The following is a 20,601-nucleotide window of genomic DNA, read 5'->3' on the forward strand; positions in this document are numbered from 1 at the left end:
GTTGTTAGTGAAACCATTGAATTCAACAGTGATGCTGGAACTGGGAGTAATGGCACCGAACTGGATAGCCACTCTTCTTTTCAAGAGAAAAGCACAAAAGAGCTTTTACGTGGAGATCAGATTGGATTTGTCACTTTCTGATACCGTTTCTGTTTATAAATCTTGGAACTGCAGACCGTCGACGCCATGAAACAATCGGAGATTAATGCAGTTTTAATCAGATTCGAATCACATTCTTGACTGTGCTGTTGCGGTGGTTGGACATTGTGTCCCCAGAACAAAGTGGCAGTCCAGCGGTGGGAACTGCTCAAAATTACGGGAGGTAATCTACGTAAGCAGCTCAATTTTTGGACTTCACAGTGGAAACGCACAAAATAAAACGCAGCCTAGGTAGAAGAGATGGTTCCAGGAAATTATGTTCCAGTGAAAAGACAGTCAGGAATCTATATTTGACACACATCATATTGCAATATTTCTGTGGTACTATTGTGGTAAGAATAAAAATTTGTAAAAAGCTATTTATTACTTCTTTTTCAGGCCTGAAAGCATTCATAAAACCACAAACACAAATATTGTTCTTGAAAAACATTCCCACTTGAAATAAGCCCCTTCTGGATGCCATTTTCTTTCAGAAGTGTGATTTATATGACTAACCTGCACACAGTGACTGTATTTAATCATATTTTTGAACTGACTGGCATTGAGTGTGGCTCTTTTGGAACAAATAGTGGAGAAAATAAAAATATTTCTGAATTCTGTCAGTTTTGTTTTTTATGCAACATCATTAAATAAAATATCAATACAACATTAAATCAAAATTCTTATAAAAATTTTTTGTGATAAATGATACAATAAATGCACACTCAACACATAATTTTATCTGTTCCGCATTGGGGAGCTTATATAACTCAGATTTTTAAAATGACCAATCAAGTGGTCAGAACTCAATTTATGCATCTGTACTTTAAGGACTATGAGTGGAGAAATTACACAATTCTTTCCTATTTCTGCTTTGTAAACTCTTACTACCAAAATGTGACTAATTTAAAGCCCAATTTTATTAGTAAAAGTTTATTCTCTCTGAAACAAAATCCATTAGTTGAGCTCCAGAAGGGTTTGTGGGAGACTCGCATGTCGGAACAAGAAAATAACTATCTTGGGTTTTATCAGGAGGAACTCATCCAACAAACAAATTTGATTTTAATGGTGATACAGCTCTGTATAGACACATTTTACAAATCTGTCATGAAATCCATCCAGGCAACATGCGAATGGATCAGTTTGTGAGTTATACTCCTCAAAGGAATTTGAAGTGTGGGCATTAACTTGTATCTGCCAGAATGGCCTAAGGTTTGGAGTGTTTTTCTGATGAAGTGAAAAGATGGTGGAAGGGCATCAGTGATGATCAGGGTGTTAAACAGTGGGAAGGAGGAGGATAGGGGAAATGTTTGATATGTGTGTGTGTGTGCAGGGCATCATTCCTGTGAGCTCTTCTTAATGATGTGTGCTCTGAGGATAAAAGGCTGTAATTGGCCCTGTCCTTCCTCCACAGCTTGTGTTTGCTCAGACAACACACAGGACAAATGGGACGTTTTCTTTTGTGTGTGTGCGCAAGAGGGTGTGTTGCACTCTGAGCTGCTGTGCCCAGGAATGTTAACGAATACTCATCCCCCTCCACCAATAGATCTGCATGTGGGTTTGCGTGTGTGAGCGTGTGTGTGTGAGGAAGGGAGCTGGCTGGATGTGGGCCAGCCCCCTGTGGTGTGTGTCACGGATGGTGGCGCTATCCGGCCTGCACACCTGTTCAGCTGGAGGTGGTGGGACAGGAAGGACAGTCTGATTGTCTCTGCAAGTTTATGGGAGTGTTTATGAATTAATTTAGCTATTTTTGTGCATTGTCATGATCATACAGTAGCTCTGCCAGAGACCAAATACGTCCAGCTGTGGTTTCACAGAACTGTCTCCTGCAGTTTGTCTCCTGGCTGACTGATATAGATTTAGGGAAATATCCATGACTTCTAAATGTTTTCCCTCAAGTCTAAACTTTTATTTCATTTATTTATTATTTTATGAATGCACGATTATAGTTGGCCTGAACAGTTTTTAGTATTTAATTCAGGATTAATGCATGCACATAGCATAAGGTTGTCAGTGTCTAAAATTTAACTATAAAAACCTATTGGAAAAACGGCAGAACAGAACTCATCCCTTAATTATTTCCCAGTTTTTGTTTTCTCAAAATTTCTAGAAGAAAAGATTTTCTTTTATAAAAGTACCCTAGTTTCTCTCTCAATACTGTGGTATTATAAAAGGCTTGTTATGCAAAGCATTTTATCAAGGTTCCTTTGGGCTTTGAATGAATCACAGGCCCACAGCATCATGGATCTACCACCTTATTTAATGTGAGGTTCCAGTGGTAGTTAAGGAATTGCTCATGTTTTTGTTTGTGAAGTTTGGACACATAATGTTCCTAACATGACTGGTCTCACTCCCACTGGTCAGCTGGCGGATATCAAATGGTTTTGGACATGTGGTCACCCAACATGCCTCGTGTACCACAGTTTCATTTCTGGGACACAAAACATGTTGTCTTGTATTGTCATTTTGAAGAGGGAATCAAGATTATTATGTCACATTTATACCATAGAGAAAACTTGGTAATCATGCCATTGATTACCAAGTTTTGCAACACTCAAAAATTTATATAAATTAAAAAATACTATTCACACGTTTGCCAGTAATGTGTAAAAACCTGTTGCAGATGTCACTACTCTCCTTTTGTTACTTTTTCGGTGCCATTTTTGCTTCTTCATCTCCCATTTTGTAAGTAAAATGAGGCTAAAACCAAGACATAGTTTGTTATGACGCACCGGGGAATACGAGCAGAGCAGCAGGCTGTGAATCTCTCTTCTATCAAAATTCCTTTTGATTAAGCTACTTCACATCAGAGAAAACTCATCTCAAAGTGAAATGAAATCCACAAATAAAAAATTCAACAAAGATGACTCCAGCCTTTTCCTATCATCTTTTTGTCCAGCTGGAGGCGACGCTGTGTTGCTGATGAGCTCTTGAAACAAAGTGCGACAGATTTTGTTGGGGCGTTTGAGGACAGGAATGTGCCACATGTAGGTTAAAGGTGACATATCTGTGAAGACTTGCTGGAGCGTTTGATGCCCCCGTCCGCCTGCAGCTGCTCCTCCAGCTGTCCCGGAAAAGCAGGGTGTGAAGAGGATAAGAAAGAAGGTGACCGTGTCAAAACCAGGCGCTATCATAGATGTCGATGACTTAGGAGGAAGTAAGAAGGTGCAAATGTTGTCTCCTTTACGCTGCGATAAGATCAGAAAATACACACGTTTTTACCACAATCGTTCAGACATGCACCTGGATCTGTTTGAGGAGGCTGGGGGGCACTTTTAATTATAAAGACTGTAAAAAGTGAGACCTCAGAAGGACAAGTAATTTGTATTAATTTGTAGCTAAATTACGTACATTCATCTGTATTGTTGGGTAAATAAGTTTGGACCTTGCAAAGCATGCCGACTGAAACAATGAAACTGTTGTTTTGCTGCGTTTACACTTGAGTACACGCAGTCACTCTGGTTCTTGTTGCTCATTATCATTCCAGTCTTCCTCCCACTTTGGCCATTTAGCAATTGACATTTATGTTGTGTCGTAAAACACTGTCATTAAACTAGCCGTGGTGTTTTGAAAAGCTAAGCACCAGCATGCCCGCCTCAATCACTGCAGCCACTCTGTGAAGCAGAAATCACTTTTTCCATCCATTCAGCAATCCCATCCAACTGCTTTTTCAGCTACAGTTCTGCAGAAGGATTAGGATGGAGGAGAAAAAATACATTCAAACCGAACCAGCATAGCACAAGAGACCTCCTCAGTAGTTAACACATTTTCTGGGATACTTCCCTCCTCTGGTCTGTGTTCAGGTGAAAGTCTAGCTCAGACATCTGTATGATTAGAAAATGTGACTGCATATTTTAAGGATCTTCAATTTTAAATTTTTCAAGGGTTCTGAAACAATATTGCAGCCTGCAAAAAGCATTATTTTTATTTATTTTAAAGATTAATTTAGCTGATTCCCAGACAAGTTTATCAGCGTTAATTAAAACTAACAAAATAAGAAAGTGAAATTGAGAAAACTTTTTTAATCTGAAATAAATAAAAATGGTAATTAATCTGAACTAACTGGAACAACATGGAACTATATTGTATGTTTATAAACCTAAATCATACTGAAGTTATACATGATAACCTTCGCTTTTGTGTTTATGCACTTACTCTAGTCTGCAAAATGACAACGGTAAAAGTTGGAAGAAAATACTAGTCAGTTAATTGTTCAATAATAAGTGAATACATTTTCTGCTGAGATGCAACACTTTTACCTTTTTGGATTCTGCACCTAAAAATGAACCAAAGTATAAAAAAAACAAAACTGCTTCTAAACCTAATAAGAGCTAAACTAAAACTGAATAGTTAACTAATATAAACTAGCAAACACACTCTAAGAACTATTTAAAAATAACTGAATTAAACAAACAAAAAATCACAACGAAATAAAACTAGATCAAAAACCTAAAACAATTATAACCCTGTTCCAAACATATGGACTTTGACTAAGCCATTTTTGTGTTTCTGACCATCTTTTCTTCACTTGCTGAGGGGAAAAAAGCATCTCACACATGACTCAACACTTTTTCATAGTGAGGATTGTGTTTTCAAGGTGATGTGGATTGTTACTATTCCACCAAAATTACCAAAATGTTGCATTTTGCCTTATCTGGCATTTCCACATTTCCAGGATTTCTTTCAGCAGTAACTAGTACTTTTCCAAGCAACTATATGTTAAACCAAAATGGAGTTGAAAAACTGGTGGTTTACGTGCCTTAACTAGCATGTAGACCATCATGTGACTGAAATAACCCAACATATTGGCTCACATGGCTAACATGATGGAAACCCTAACAAAATATATGCATGTCTTCAAGGCTGTGATGAAAATCTGGAATTTATTACTGTTGAGATTAAGATCTTCCATCAAAATTTGCACTGGCAGACTTGGAAATGAACTGGCCATTATTTGTCTCATTGTGTTCAGTTTAAGGGTTGCCTTTGATGTTGCAGTCAGATCTTGGACAGATAAATCAGATTATGCAATGCCCTTGGTTTCTGAATTGATTGGCCACAACAAAACCAGCTATTGGCTGGTTTTGTGAGAGGGTAAGTAATTCAAAGCAGTTTGATATACAGACGGCATGACATCAGTCAAAACAACGGCACTGAATAGGGAAATATTAAGTATTTTCATAGAAAGAGCCAATTGTAACATCATTCAGTTTTTGTTGTGTTCTCAGCCAACTCAAGTCATTATTTTTGCTCATTAAGAAGGTGTGAAATTTGACGTCGATCTTTTTGCACATTTGTGAGTAACTTTTCACAAAAAAAAAAAATATTATTATAAAATGAGCTTTGATGGTTGTTGCTTTGTTTATTAGAATTTTTTCACCTAATCTTTCTCTATTCAGGCCTTCCGCATCCATTTGCCATCACAGTTTTTGAGGACAGCCTGTACTGGACTGACTGGCACACCAAGAGCATCAACAGTGCCAACAAGTTCACAGGCAAAAACCAGGAGGTTATCCGCAATAAGCTCCACTTTCCTATGGACATCCATACCCTTCACCCACAAAGGCAGCCTGCAGGTCAGTACACAACTTGAACAGAAGAACATTTGCATGGCATTCTTGTAACAGGTGGCATAGTGAAATACATGGAGGTGAAATTTGTTAATGAAGGTGATGTAAGCATTGATGAAACCTGTTCATTTTAAAGATGAGGGACAGTTTGTGATTTGCACTAATTGCAATCTAAAATGGCATTTCTGAAATGGAAAACAGAAAGAAATTGCCAATACATCCAATTTATCATTTTTTTTTTATTATTATTTTTCAGGCCATCTGTTATGTTCCACAATTCATTGAGGTCAAGTTTTATATATTTGTTAGTTTACAAATTCACAATATGAACAAGCTGTTCCTATTTCTAACAACTTTCAGCTTGAAGGGACGTCATATTTATTAATAAGACTCAAAACTGTTGGTTTTAAGGTACAGATTGCCATATTGAAAACTTGCCAATGGCTAATTAAATTAGCTTCCATATTAACAATTGAGAAATTTGTTAAATGGCTTAGAAATGCAAAGATGGGCACAGAGAAGCCAAGAGTAAAAGTAGAAGAAAACTCTACACTGAATTTTGAATTCCTGAAAATCTATGATTATTCATCTGCTGAGAAGCAACCACACAACAATGGTGTCATGTGAGAGCACCGGGTTAGAGACCTAACAAATGAACACCCTAATACACCCACACATTTAAAATCTCGGTAGCTTTTATCCACAAGTATTACGATCAAACTTTGCAAAATTTGCTCGAATTCTGACTAGCATTATTATTCCATTTGATTTTCCTATGCAGTGAATTTGCGAGTATGACTTTACTGCACATATCTGTGTTTTTATAGTAAAAGTTACACTACATCAACGTAGCAGTCACAACAATATGCTTAAGATACCATCAAGTATGTTTAGTTTCTCTTAGCAACATGACCCGAAAAGACATTTACAGGTTAAGACACAATTTACCCAGATTAAAGTTTATTCTATTTCCAAAACCCAAAAGGAGTTGAATTTCTAGGCTTGTGTGAAACATTCTTTTTTTTTTTTTTTTTGCTAAAGCAATTTAGCACTCCTTATGTGGAATCTTTTAAGATCAGAACTTTGGGCTTTGACGTCAGTTTCTTCGTGGTTTCCCATAAATAACTTCATGAACCAGATGTATGTTTTTTATTTTTTATTTTTTTGCTTGTCTTCTTTTCCTTAATGTTGTCTGGGGGGAAAAAAGTCTCGCCAAAAAAAGTCTCACTAAATGCCTCAGGTAACACAGTGAGCTTTACTACCTTTGCCTTTTAAACGTGTTTTGCTCTATCTGCATTACACTTCTGCGTTGGCGGCGCAATCTTGCCTTGGCGTCATGTTATTCATCAGAGCTATATGTTTAGGAATAATGTTTGGAGAAAGCACTTAGTCGTTTATTCAACAAGAAAATCTGCTGATGCTGACAAAGGTAAAAAGTAAACATCCCTGTAAAAAAAACATTTTATTTTGTGACAATTATATGCTTGTGAGCCACACCCACGATTGTATCAGTGAACTGATGACCCAGTCACATCACTTTCTGTCATAAACATTGCATAGGGTGTTGTCCTTCCATCAAATCCAAAATTCTAGTTGTTGAATAAACCTGGGCAAAACGTGTTCTGAACAGAAAAACTGGGAGGAATCTGTTCTCTTCCCTTGTTCCATTTATCTTTCTTTCATTGATCATCTTTGTTGCAAATGTGTCCAATGTAGCCTTTTCTACGTTGGCAACAAATGGGCAAACCTCCTTTTCATATATTCTCACTAAGAAGTAATTTATTTAGTCAAGAAAACAGTCCTTTCTGTTTGCAGTCAGGGAGTGTTAGCCTCCCAGATGGTAAGGAGACATTGCATCGTCATTGTGCCTTTCTATTTTAGAGAATGAAACGAAAAAAAGATAGAAAAGTGCTTTTTTCCCCCTCTATTACTTTTTCTCTCCAAAAAGCAAAGACTGTGATTTATGTGTCTTCCATACTTTCAAGATGTAAAAGTTTTAATAAAAATGATAATTGGCCTTTTATATCTTTTGACAGTATTTTTCCTTTATTTAAAAACATAAGTTATGATAGAAAAAGTTTTTTCGACATCAGTATTAGTAAGTCACTTGTTGCTTTCTGAAAATGACAATATTAAAATAACATAAGCATCAGCAGTACACGGGTACAATTTTTGTAGATGAGAAAGCTTGCCTTACACAGACAGCAGAATAATCTGCTGCATTAATATTAGATTATGTTGTGATCTAGTGAGCTGTGAAGGTTTTATTAAAATGACAATAAAAGCTTGTATTCTTTGATAGCAAACTGTGTTACACTTGACATGCAGCCAAGAGAAAGTTTTTGTGTTAGTACTGTTAACAGGACTATAACCGTCTGACTCTAAAATGAACTGTGAGTGCCTCTGCAATGCCAGAGGGAGGTCAGGCACTGGTGTTTTTGTTTTAGATGATGTTCTGTCAGTCATCTGAGCTCATGTTGGTGTAAAGCTTAAAGACCAAGTAAAGGGCAGACAATGTAGCGTTCCAGTAAAATCCACACACTTCATTCTCAAAGGACCTGACATTCTAAGTTCTTTGGTTACGATACTTTAGGTGCAACACAAAGAAAGTTTTGCAAAGTATGCTATTTGATTTTTGACTACAAGTTTATTTGTATCAATTAAAGTACAATAGAAAACTGTGAGGACAGAGTCAAAGGCTTGCCTCTGTCAAATTTCACAAAACTGTAACTTGAGCTCTGTGTGACTTCTTGTCCTGAAGGTGGCAGAAACCGCTGTGGATCCAACAATGGAGGTTGCAGCCACCTGTGTCTCCCCAGCAACAAGACCCACACGTGCGCCTGTCCCACTGGCTTCAAAAAAGTGGACGACAACAACTGTGCTGACAGTGAGTCAATTTCCCACTGCAGAGCTTACAATGATAAAAACAATCTTACACTAAAATTGCTGAAAAAAACTAGACTTTAATTTAAATACAGTTAAATAAATAATGGTCATTGTCAATTTAATAGTCATCACAACAGTACAACAAAATATAATTTCAAGTCATATCGCCCACCCTTAGATAATACCATCAGACATGTAAATATGACATAATTCAACAAATATTTATAGAATGTACTTCACATGAGCTTAAATTTTACCAGTAGCTATTTTTGTCACCAAAACTTACATTTATCAAACATAAAACTGATTTATGTTATTGACAGATTTATTATCCAGAAAAAATATAATCCTAAAGAAGGTGACAAATGAAGTGAAATATTTGATTTCGTCTTTTGCAGCCTCTGCTTCTTGACAGTTTTATAATAAAACAGTCCATGCTGGGCAGCTAAATTAGAAGAGGTAATCCTGTAACAGTCACATAATTGGATCAACCCGAGAGCTGAGGTGTGAGCTGCTTCAAGAAATTTAATTTTAGAGGACAAATAAGCATGCAGATAATAAGATCTCTACCTTATTCAATATGTGATAAGCATTTTACATTTCAGTGTAGTGTAATAACTGCTGACCTAAAATAAATCTTACATTTATATATACTTTTAATTAATCTTTTTATTTTTCTATTAGCTAATTTCATAAGTTGAATGAGAAACATCTTATGTCATATTCCTACACAACCCCTAGCTTTTAATGTAGGTCATGCCTCTGTCATTATGTTGTCATTTATTATGCTAATCAGTTTGTTTAGTTAAATATTCCTTTTAAGAGCTGCTAGATGTCTCTGTGGTAATACTGTTGTTGTTGTTATTGTTGACCTCATTGTTAAACCTAGAGGACTGACAGAAGACCTTTGGTCTTTAATCAGGTCTTGACAAGTTCCTGCTTTTTGCCCGAAGGACGGACATCCGACGAATCAGCTTTGATACTGAGGACATGTCCGATGATGTCATCCCGCTGGCCGACGTGCGCAATGCCGTGGCAGTTGACTGGGATGACAAAGATGGCTACATTTACTGGACGGACGTCACCACAGACTCCATTAACAGAGCACTGTGGAATGGTACCAACCAGGAGGTCAGTGACATTTCCAGTCTGACTGAACTCTAAATGTGACATTAAACCAGTGGTTCCCAACCTTTTTAGAACCGCAGACCGGTTGAGATTTGGCGATTTTGCTGCGGCCCGGTTGGTGTTCCCTCTAAAGCTTACCCCCCTTTCTCCCGCTCCCGATTTTTCCTTTACAACAATCTTACACCGTCCTCCAGTGTGTGTTGGAGGAATTGAGCAAATTCAACATCGTCTTGGCCCGATTATCGCAGCCTGTGGGATTTTCCCTGACTGGGAGCGAGAACGCAGCCTGTGCAATGTGACAGGTAGCCAATCAGAAAGCGCGGTGACATAAGAACAGAGGAGAATCCCAAACAGTTGACATGGCAACTGAGAGTCCAGTGGTCATCGGAGGTGATATGTGGAAATGTTTATTACTATACGTAATAAATGTATTAACCAGCCGGTCACCATATTATGCAGAGTGGGCTTGAAATGTGGGAATCACCTACTGGGATAAATCCATTCTCCTGTCTCTTATCTGGGCCTTTTCCCCTTTATAAAAAAACTTTCCAAAGATATCTGATCTGTTTCTTACTCGTTTTGCTGCTTGTCGGCTCAGTGTTGGCGCAGAATACGCAACTGGGAGAATCTAGTTAAAGGATTTTCAAAATAAAATATCCTCCAGGCTCAAATAGAACATAAAATGGAAATATTTAATTATTTCTTGTGTGGCCCGGTATCAATTGGTCCACGGACACGGGGGTTGGGGACCACTGCTTTTAGCAATGCAGTGGTCTCCAACTGCATTGTTGGGGACAATGCAGTTGGATGAATCATCAGAAGATGAGTCTATTACATTTATGCAATACTTCCATCTGCTGGAGGTGTTATGAAATTACATCAAGTGGTTTCATTCATTAGAAGATTAGCTGAATATATTCACAAGATTTTGTGATGTTCACAAGATTTTTGTCTTACCTGAAATAAAATGTATATATTTAATGCTTTTGGATTTTAAATCTGTCGGACAAGAAGAGGGTTACATGCATCTATCTGTGGATCTGTTTGGTCAGCCGTCTTTTTATTTGTTAATTTATTCATACAACCTCCCACCCATCCATTTGGACATCTTAATCTTCATACATGATTATATGTTAATCATCTAGTTATATGTCAGTTTGTTTGTCTTTCATTTTGTTCAGATAGCCAATCAGCAAAAGTTATTAATGAACACTTCAAAAATTAGCTATAAAAGTGAATGCAAATTCTGAAAATGTGTGTCTAGGAAATAATATAGTTTTGATATAAAAATGTGTAGCAACACCCCAAGAGGAACAAAAACAATCTAACTTTAGTTTTCCCTTTTTTCAGGTGGTGGTAGATACAAGCCTGGAAAGCCCTGCAGGTTTGGCAATTGACTGGGTGACCAACAAACTTTATTGGACCGATGCTGGTAAAATGCCTCAATTAGCAGAATATTTCTCACGTAATAATGTAGAATAAGTAGTATGACGGTGCATCACGTGAGAGTATAACTGTTCTACTTTCGATGCCAGGTACGGATCGTATCGAAGTTTCCAATGCAGACGGCAGCATGCGGACTGTGTTGATCTGGGAGAACTTGGACCGACCCAGAGACATTGTGGTCGACCCAACGGGAGGGTAAGAACATTAAACATGTTATAAAATGTTTTATTTTAGCTCAGCTATTACATGCGCATACTGAATGTTTTGTTGTCTGGTTAGTTTCATGTACTGGACCGACTGGGGAGCCAACCCAAAGATTGAGCGTGCAGGAATGGACGCCTCCAATCGGATTGTCATAATCTCGTCCAATCTGACATGGCCCAATGGACTCGCCATCGACTATGAGACCAAACGCTTGTATTGGGCCGACGCAGGCATGAAAACTATTGAATATGGCAACTTTGACGGTTCTGACAGACAGGTAACATATGCTTACTTTTCTAGGAAATGGCATCATTGAAAATTGATTTTGGCAGTTTTGGGAAGTTAAATCTCAATATTATGTTTTTAGGTTTTGATAGGCAGTCAGTTGCCTCACCCTTTCGGGCTCACAGTACACAAAGACAAGCTGTACTGGACTGACTGGCTGTCCAAAAGCATCCAGAGTGCTGATAAACTCACTGGCTTGGAGCGCCACACGCTGGCTGAAAATCTGGAAAATCTTATGGATATTCACATGTTCCATCGGCACCGGGAAACCGGTCAGTCTGTGTGTCTGGACATGTAGACAAGTCTTTATGTGATGCCATTTATTATTTTACTTCTGTAATAACTATTGCTTGAAAAGAGTCTAAATTGAAACTGAATTACAGGATTTGTTGGGCATCGAAGCTGCAACTAATGATTAATATTTTTAATGGAATCTGTTAGAATTAGATTTGGATAGTGACATATTTTTTAAAAATGTTTCAATCCTGGTGCAAAATTTTTCATGCAAGTTCTTAAATTAATTTAAATTGCTTGAATTCCTCACTAAATGAAGGATTTTTATTTTTTGCATATTGGCACTTAGCGTTTGTTTTTTAGGGCAAAATTTATTTTTTTAAAGTTTTGTGGCAAATTATTTGGAGGTTCTCAATTCTTTTGTTTTAATAATCTCTCTTGACATTATAACATATTCTATTTTGTTTTTTCGCCTCACTTTGTTTTGATAAAAATTACTCTGGGGTTATCACCACAATTTAATTCTTTTTCTGTTGAGCATACATTACTAGTAGGTCTTTGAGTGATCAGAGCCTGTCTGTGTGTCTTTGTGTAGTGAATAATCCGTGTGCAGTGAATAATGGAGGATGCAGCCACCTCTGTCTCCTGGCGCCTGCTCCCAAAGCTTCCAGCTGCTCCTGTCCCACAGGGATCAATCTGCAGAGTGACGGGAAGACCTGCACACCTGGTACAGAAAACCTTCTGGTTACATTCTAAAAATATTTAAACGGGATGTAACAAGAGAATTTCCAGTTGCATATTCACGAAGAAATAATAAATATTCAAAAAATAGGTGCAGGTATTGCATTAAAATATGTCTGTTCATTTTTTTTTTTTTCAATATGTTTATACCAAAAAGGAGCTCGATGAAACTAAAGCACGAGACTGAAGACTTTTGTCATTCAGTCTTTGTTTTTCTAGTGGTTCTCTCTTTATACCAATGATGCAAATGGAAACTATCAAGCTCCTTTTAATTTATCATGTGATTAATTGATTGATTGCAACATAAAAATACTGTTTCATAAATAAATAAGATTGCAAAGTATATTTGTAAAAAGAAAGCAAGTAAAAACAACAAAATGTCTAATAAGTGTATTTTTTTTTCCAGAATTTATGACTAAATTTTTTTTTCCTGTTTTTATAACAAAACTGTTGATGCATGTGTGTACAGGCATGAGTAGTTTCCTTATCTTTGCCCGGCGGACAGACATCAGGATGGTTTCTCTTGACATTCCATATTTTGCTGATGTGGTTCTGGCTGTCAACAGCTCAATGAAAAACACTATTGCTATTGGTGTTGACCCCAAAGAAGGTTTGTATGCCCTCCGATGTTTTCTAAATACCAAACTATCAGACTAAGTGGTGCAGATATGTGAGGTTTTTATGTGTTGTCTGTCGCAGGTAAAGTCTACTGGTCTGATAGCACACTAAAGAAAATCAGCAGAGCCAACATTAATGGAACAGCCCATGAAGACATCATATCTACGGGTATGCAGACAGCACACATTACAGTGTCACTCCACTCCGTTTTGTTGTGGCTACTGCACCTTTGTCTCTTCGCAGGCTTGATGACAACAGATGGACTGGCGTTGGATGCTGTTGGCAGGAAAATTTACTGGACCGACACTGGAATCAACCGTATTGAAGTAGCCAACCTGGATGGCTCAATGAGAAAAGTTCTTGTGTGGCAGAACCTTGACAGTCCCCGAGCCATAGCTCTTTACCACGAGATGGGGTGGGACAGCTAGATTGTTCTGCACTTGCTGTTGGAATCTGTTCACTTTTCATTTTTTCTTACCTACCTACCTTGTTTTTTCTTTGCTGCTTGGTTTCCAGTTACATGTACTGGACGGACTGGGGAGAGCATGCCAAGCTAGAGCGCTCAGCTATGGATGGGTCGGACCGTGTGGTCCTCATAAGTAACAACCTGGGCTGGCCTAATGGTCTGGCTGTGGACACAGCTGGATCCCAGTTACTGTGGGCCGACGCTCACACTGAGGTCAGTGCTAACTGCATTGATCTTTTCTGTATAAATCATACATTTTAATGGTTTTGCCACACAGGTCACATTTTTGATGTCTTAAAATGAAAACAATGATATCATAATGGTAATCCGTCATCTCACTGTAGCGCATTGAGGCAGCTGACCTGAATGGGCAAAATCGACGCACCCTTGTGACTCCCGTCCAACACCCCTATGGTTTGACCCTTCTGGGCTCTCATATATACTGGACGGACTGGCAGAGCCGCAGCATCCAGCGAGCCGACAAGAACACCGGGGCCAACACCATTACTGTGAGAGCAAATCTGCCTGGCCTGATGGACATTCAAGCTGTGGACAGAGACAGACCTCTTGGTAAGACTGAGGATGAGATGTGGATTAATTTCCTATTTTTAGAAGAGTTTGTGTATTTTTGCTCATGTGACCAACAATTACTCATTCATCTATTTATCGATCATCCAACTAAAACAGCAACTAACTATTTTGACCAGTAATCATATAAGATTTCTGCAGATTTTTAATCACTTAAAATGTTTTATGCAATATTAGAAATGCATTAAAATATGCAAATAAATATTTATAATAAATAGTTCATTGACTAAACTGCACCAATATAGATTTTCTTCCGTCTTTTATTATAAATGCAAAATCTTTCAGCAAATAACCTTTTTGAGTCCGTATACTCAACAAATAATCAATCTCTAAATTAGTTGACAACATTTTCAGCAATCGATTCATCACAACCAGTACGATTAATTGTTTCAGCTACATCCATCCTTCATTTTGTATGGCCTACGGTTTCTGACTCAAGTTGTTTAAAACCTCTCCTTAAGAAAAGCTCTGCACACATTCATCGTGAATTTTGTACCTGAACTTTCACAATGGTCCAAAAAATTTACTTATTTCTGTCTGGAAACGTTTGGAATTTGCATAAGTAAATTAGTAGGAAACTGAAATAATAACATGCAAGCATGCATGTTATGTTGTATATCTGATTCATTATATCTTTGTTTTTTCCTCAATCCTTCTGTCTTTGGCCTTTTTTTTTTTTTAGGTTTTAATAAATGCGCACGAAGGAATGGAGGGTGCACACATCTCTGCCTCCCTCGTCCTAACGGCACTTCCTGTGCATGCCCTACTGGCATTCAGCTTAAGGGAGACGGCAGGTCTTGTGAAGACTCCCCAGAGACATACCTGCTCTTCTCCAACCGTGTCAGCGTGCGCAGAATCTCCTTGGACACCAGTGACCACACTGATGTGCACGTTTCAGTTCCTGAGCTGCACAATGTCATCTCACTGGACTATGACAGCGTTGATGGAAAGCTCTACTACACAGATGTAACTCTGGATGTTATCAGGTGAAAAATGCACTTAATTTTGTTTGGAAAAAAAATCATTACATCTCACTTTAAATTTAAATTTCATGACTTTTCTGCTCATTTAACAACAAACTGAAAACTAAACAGAGAAGTGAGCCATGTTGCTGTTGCTTAATGAGATTTATTCACTCATTACTGTTGTCTGGCAATAACTTTGTTTTGTTCTATAGGAGGGCTAATCTGGATGGCAGTGGCATGGAAACAGTAATCAGCCAGGGCCTGAAAACCACAGATGGACTGGCTGTGGACTGGGTGGCCAGAAACATGTACTGGACTGATACCGGGCGGAACACCATTGAAGTGGCCCGCCTGGATGGGACGTGCCGCAAAGTCCTGGTGAACAACAGTTTGGATGAACCACGAGCCATTGCAGTGTTCCCTAGCAAAGGGTGAGAGTGGAGACTTACATATGCTTCCTTTTCAAATTAAAAGCTAGCTTTCACCTGTTAGCCATGACTATGCTTTTGATATTAAACTGCTTTTATTCATTTATAACAGTGCCATAATGCACTTCTTGCCTGTCCCCAACGTTGCTACTTTTTTATGTGATCCCATCACATGTTTTGATGCCATACGATGATACCAATTTTTAGAAATTATGCTTAAGCTTTGCTACAAGTTTTATTTAGAAATGTATGACGGCATGAATGTCGCAACTTAGACACATATTTAGTCAGACCAAATGCTATAAAAATGTCTCAACAATAATGTAGTAATAACTTTATTTTTTATTTTATACCATACTATCCTGACATACTTCCTTGACTGATGAAGGTTCACTCACCTCAATGGGCCAAATGTCTGACATAGCAGCTGAGTTGGACTATTTTTTTAGATTCAGTTGTAGCAAATAATTTGGCCAGAAGGGGGCAGTCACTGACTGTTTAAGAGCATTGAATTTGCATTCAGGTGATGATTGTGAGTAAGCAAACAAAATGGTCACACCACAGCAAAAAAAATAATAACTTACTTTGACCTCGTGCAGTAGCACACTGTAAAATTTTCTGTCCTTCATCTCAACTTTAAATTGTTGCAGGTCATTGTAGTCTTCAAGGTGGAAATGAATAGCTGCCTCATTGTTCATGCTGAACTACAGAAGACAAAAAATACAAACAAATGACAAGAATAGCAGCGTAATATTTCTACTGTTTTTTTTTTTTTTTTTGTTGTTGTTAATATAACCTTATGACAATTTAGGTTTTAATAAATGCGTTCCCAAGAAGATTCACTGAATTTGTTGAGCTCTGTAATCCATCACCATTTTCTTCATGTTCCAGTCTGACATTAGGTCACTCATACCTTGTGTCTGCAGGTTTCTCTTCTGGACAGATTGGGGTCACATTGCGAAGATTGAGCGATCCCATCTTGATGGCTCTGATCGAAAAGTTCTAATCAACACGGATCTGGGATGGCCCAACGGTCTTACTCTAGACTACGACACAAGAAGGTTTGAAACAAACAGCAGAAATACTTTGATTTCATTGACGTTGTGATTCGATAAGGTTTTAGTTTACTTGATTTGATTAGAGACTAAATCTCAGCCAACTGGAAAGGACACTTATTACTGTGCAAATGAAACTGAAAACACAAGCATTACAGATTCACCTGTTAACTTATTGTGCTGCTGCAAATAGTTTTGTCAATTGAATAGACACATTGCATTGATCAGCATATCAAATTTATTTATTTAACTAGCCACTGACAGGCTAGTTAAATAACACTAATTACCTCTTCATCATTGCTCCTTTTAGACAGTAGGATATGGGAGGGAGAAAGTGAAGATTGTTCATTGCTCTGGTGTTTGAGCTTTGTATGTAGCCTTTTTTATAAAAAAGCCTGCTCGTGATATCAGATTAAATATTAGACCTAATAAATAAAGTCAGAAAACAAAACGCTTGGTTTAGATACTGTTTATAACATTTATAGGGAATGAAAACAGTTGGTGATGCAATGTAACTATGTTTTAGTTTGCTTTTATAGCAGGTATTTGCTTAGATGGCAGAAGTGAACCATGTTGTTCCTAATGGCTCTTTGATTTTCTTCCCAGGATCTACTGGGTGGACGCCCACTTGGACAGGATCGAGAGTTCAGACCTGAACGGAAAGCTGCGTCAGGTCCTCGTTAGTCCCGTGTCGCACCCTTTCGCCCTTACACAGGTAGACGCCTTAACCCTCGTGCCCCCTCAGCTCGGCTGTGAATCACAGGGCTGACTCTCCCTCGTGGCTGCCTCCTCCACTCACTTGCTCTCTTTGACTCATCGGCTCACCGTGTGATTCTTGTTGTCGCCTCTCCGTCCTCATATCGAACTCATTCAACTTAACCATTTCGTCTACTTTCCTTCCACTCATTTTTCTTCCTCCTCTCTCTCTCTCCCCCCCTTTATCTTCCCTTTCTGCCTCTCACCCCCCTCGCTCCTTGTCTGTGTTTTTTCTCCTCTTTTCTTCTCCCCCGTTTCCCCAGTCGAAGCCGGTGTCCTCCCCTCTAACTCCTTTCTCCCGACTCTCGCAGCAAGACCGCTGGATCTACTGGACGGACTGGCAGACTAAGTCCATCCAGCGAGTGGATAAACACACTGGTCGCAATAAGGAAACTGTGCTGGCCAATGTGGAGGGCCTGATGGACATTATAGTGGTATCTCCACACAGACAGACAGGTAAGGCATTTCTCCTGATTCATAGGAAGACACCAAAGCTCGCTTTCCACTCAGTTGGTTTGTTGATAACAGGAATGGAGTGCCATCTACTGGTCAAAAACAATACATCTTTTTTTTTAATAAAGTCCAATCCTCTCATGCCTCTTATTTTCCTTCCTGACCATTAGGTACTAACCTGTGTGGAGTAAATAATGGAGGCTGCTCTCACCTCTGCTTCGCTAAGACCATCAGTTTTGTTTGTGCCTGCCCAGATGAACCAGATGGGCGACCCTGTTCTACTGGTGAGTGTTCACTGTTACCATTTTATAGACACCTGAGCTAAACTGCAATCCCCAATTCATAATACTGTTTGTTAGGACTTTCTTATCCACAATTTCAGACAACAAAAATACAAGACGGCTATTAATTATTAATTACAGCTATTTTTTCTGCTTCTTTAAAACTTCAGCACTGATTTTAATTATTCATCATTCTTTTTCTCAATGAAAAAGTATTTTCTAAAATTGCAAAGCAACCAGACCCAGCTGTAGGGATGGACCAACAAGGCGAAGTCCAAGACATCACAGTAAATTGATCAATTTAGCCATTATAATAGCAATAATGCAAGTATGTATCGAGAATGAAGAATGAAGAGAATAGACTATCAGCCTTTATTCTGTGTCTCATTATCTAAAAGTCTCCATCCATCTTATATTCTTGATACTTAAAGATGTTTTGCATTATTACTTTAGCCAAAAAATGAAGACATGAATTCCAGTGTGTTTCTGCTTACTCCCATTCTTATGTGGATTTGTTGCTTCAGTTGCAGGTTACATTCCCACTTCTCCTACCAAAGGTGCCAGCAGCACTCCTGTCCCCAAAAAGATTCCCAACAGACCGACAGACTCGCCACACAGGGGACCCTCGCTTACCAAGTGCGTCTGTTTGTTTGAAAATAATGACTTTCCACAGAATGTTCTGAAAGACAGAACAGTAGGAATGCCAGCGTATATAATTAAAAAAAAACCAAATCACATTAGCTCTGGATTCAGTTGCATCAATTTGACTGTATTGCATATTGATGCTAATTGAACTGGTTTCTTTCTCCTATAGAGAGCTTTGAAATTGCATCAGTTGGGAATCAGAGCTATATAATTAAGTTTAGGAGAAATTAATTGATAAGAGCAGCATCTGGTCCACACGGCTTTCACTGAATGTTCTGATGTATAGGAAAGAGCTATCACTGGTCTGAGTCTAAAAACGCTGCTTAGTGGTTTCAAGATGCTTCTTTTTTAAGTGCTTGGGGATTTGTCACCATCCCATTAAGGATGTAATAAAAGTTACAAAGCTGAAACACAGTCGTGAAAGGTTTCCAAAGAAAACCCACCACAGATGTCTTCATTACCCTTTTTTGTGACAAGACAAGATTATGACAAGCTGGGCTTTCTTCTTATTTTCCTCAGCTGCACTGAGAAGGATTTAAACGCTGGAGCCTGCTTGAACACGGTGGTGACAGCCCCTCATGGTGAGAACACAACAAAACATACTTTTGATCTTTGCAGACTGGCTATAAACTAAAAATCATACTTGTGTTTTTCTGTCAGTGATACTAAATATAAATTTTTAAAAAGTTCTAACAGTTTTTATATGTCCTACACAGAAATACAGTACAGTATTTCAAGTTATGTGATTCTTTCTGTCCTATAATCTAATGTATTTGTTTGTCATTTTAATGTTTTCCAAAAATACAAATGTTGCAAAATGCAAAGAAAAAAATGTATTTAACTGAGAAAATCTGCTAATCTGTTGTGTAGAAAATGTATTCTGTCATTCTTATTTAATTATAAATTACGAAAAAAGGCAAGTCAGTTAATTTGTGGCTAAACAATAAAATGCCTCAGTGCTAATGTAAAATGTTTACATTCATGTAGGAGAAGGACTTCATATCAGCTATGTGATTGGTGGGGTTCTCACCATCCTGGCGATTCTGATCCTGATTGCTGCTTTTATCATTTACAGGTCAGTATCCCACTTATTGCTCAGCCCAGGCATACACTTAAAACAAATATAGTTTTGACACTTGACAATTATTTTTCTTGACCAACAGACACAAAAAGTCTAAATTTGCTGAACCCGGTGTGAGCAATCTGACCTACAGTAACCCCTCCTACCAGACATCCACACAAGAGGTCAAGATCGAAACATCGCAGAAGCCGCCGATATACAACCAGCTTCGATATAAGAAAGAGGTAAAGAGCATACTAACAACAGAGTCATTGTAAGGACGACTAATGAATTTTTGGGGATAGCGTTAATGTTCCTGTTCAGATTCTTCTCTCTGAATGTTGCAGCTTGTGGTTTTTACAGGCCACAGACACCAGTGCTCATCTTCTCTCCATTCTTTTCTTCATCGCTGCAGCTCTCTCATCCCTACAACTCTCTCTCCCCCTTTATCTTTTGACCCACTTGTCCCAAAGAGAGGTAGCTGCACAGCATGAAGGAGTTGTGTCCCAGTGGTTTTAGATTGTTTTTCTTTACCTTAATTTATTACTGCATGAAAACTGCTCTCCAAAGATTGCTAACACCTCTTTTGTGCAGTTCTTCAAGCTTAATAGTGCATAGATAAAACATGACTGAATGGATAAAAATGCTATCTGA

At 38.3% G+C, this 20,601-nt stretch overlaps 1 protein-coding gene across 3 annotated transcripts in view; it reads left to right on the top strand.

Annotated features, from left to right (window-relative positions):
- lrp4 (low density lipoprotein receptor-related protein 4) overlaps positions 1-20,601 on the top strand; it is a 118,675-nt gene that overhangs the window by 94,366 nt on the left and 3,708 nt on the right. Inside the window, exons 15-38 of one of the 3 annotated variants that reach the window (XM_055036585.1) lie at positions 5,538-5,714; positions 8,470-8,595; positions 9,517-9,725; positions 11,073-11,154; positions 11,258-11,363; positions 11,448-11,649; positions 11,740-11,929; positions 12,487-12,618; positions 13,102-13,242; positions 13,332-13,418; positions 13,494-13,665; positions 13,767-13,929; positions 14,061-14,286; positions 14,987-15,290; positions 15,482-15,700; positions 16,624-16,758; positions 17,359-17,467; positions 17,772-17,964; positions 18,132-18,245; positions 18,767-18,878; positions 19,407-19,468; positions 19,875-19,962; positions 20,051-20,192; positions 20,363-20,424. In XM_055036585.1, coding sequence (XP_054892560.1) covers positions 5,538-5,714; positions 8,470-8,595; positions 9,517-9,725; positions 11,073-11,154; positions 11,258-11,363; positions 11,448-11,649; positions 11,740-11,929; positions 12,487-12,618; positions 13,102-13,242; positions 13,332-13,418; positions 13,494-13,665; positions 13,767-13,929; positions 14,061-14,286; positions 14,987-15,290; positions 15,482-15,700; positions 16,624-16,758; positions 17,359-17,467; positions 17,772-17,964; positions 18,132-18,245; positions 18,767-18,878; positions 19,407-19,468; positions 19,875-19,962; positions 20,051-20,192; positions 20,363-20,404 — 3,533 coding nt within the window. In that variant the 3' untranslated portion in view covers positions 20,405-20,424. The remainder of the gene's footprint in view (positions 1-5,537; positions 5,715-8,469; positions 8,596-9,516; positions 9,726-11,072; positions 11,155-11,257; positions 11,364-11,447; positions 11,650-11,739; positions 11,930-12,486; positions 12,619-13,101; positions 13,243-13,331; positions 13,419-13,493; positions 13,666-13,766; positions 13,930-14,060; positions 14,287-14,986; positions 15,291-15,481; positions 15,701-16,623; positions 16,759-17,358; positions 17,468-17,771; positions 17,965-18,131; positions 18,246-18,766; positions 18,879-19,406; positions 19,469-19,874; positions 19,963-20,050; positions 20,193-20,362; positions 20,425-20,601) is intronic. The other 2 variants (XM_055036583.1, XM_055036584.1) reach the window with 2 other exon arrangements.

The sequence above is a fragment of the Poeciliopsis prolifica genome, unplaced genomic scaffold, assembly GCF_027474105.1.
Source record: "Poeciliopsis prolifica strain line A6 unplaced genomic scaffold, Auburn_PproV2 SCAFFOLD011, whole genome shotgun sequence".
In the NCBI taxonomy this organism is placed as follows: Eukaryota; Metazoa; Chordata; class Actinopteri; order Cyprinodontiformes; family Poeciliidae; genus Poeciliopsis; species Poeciliopsis prolifica.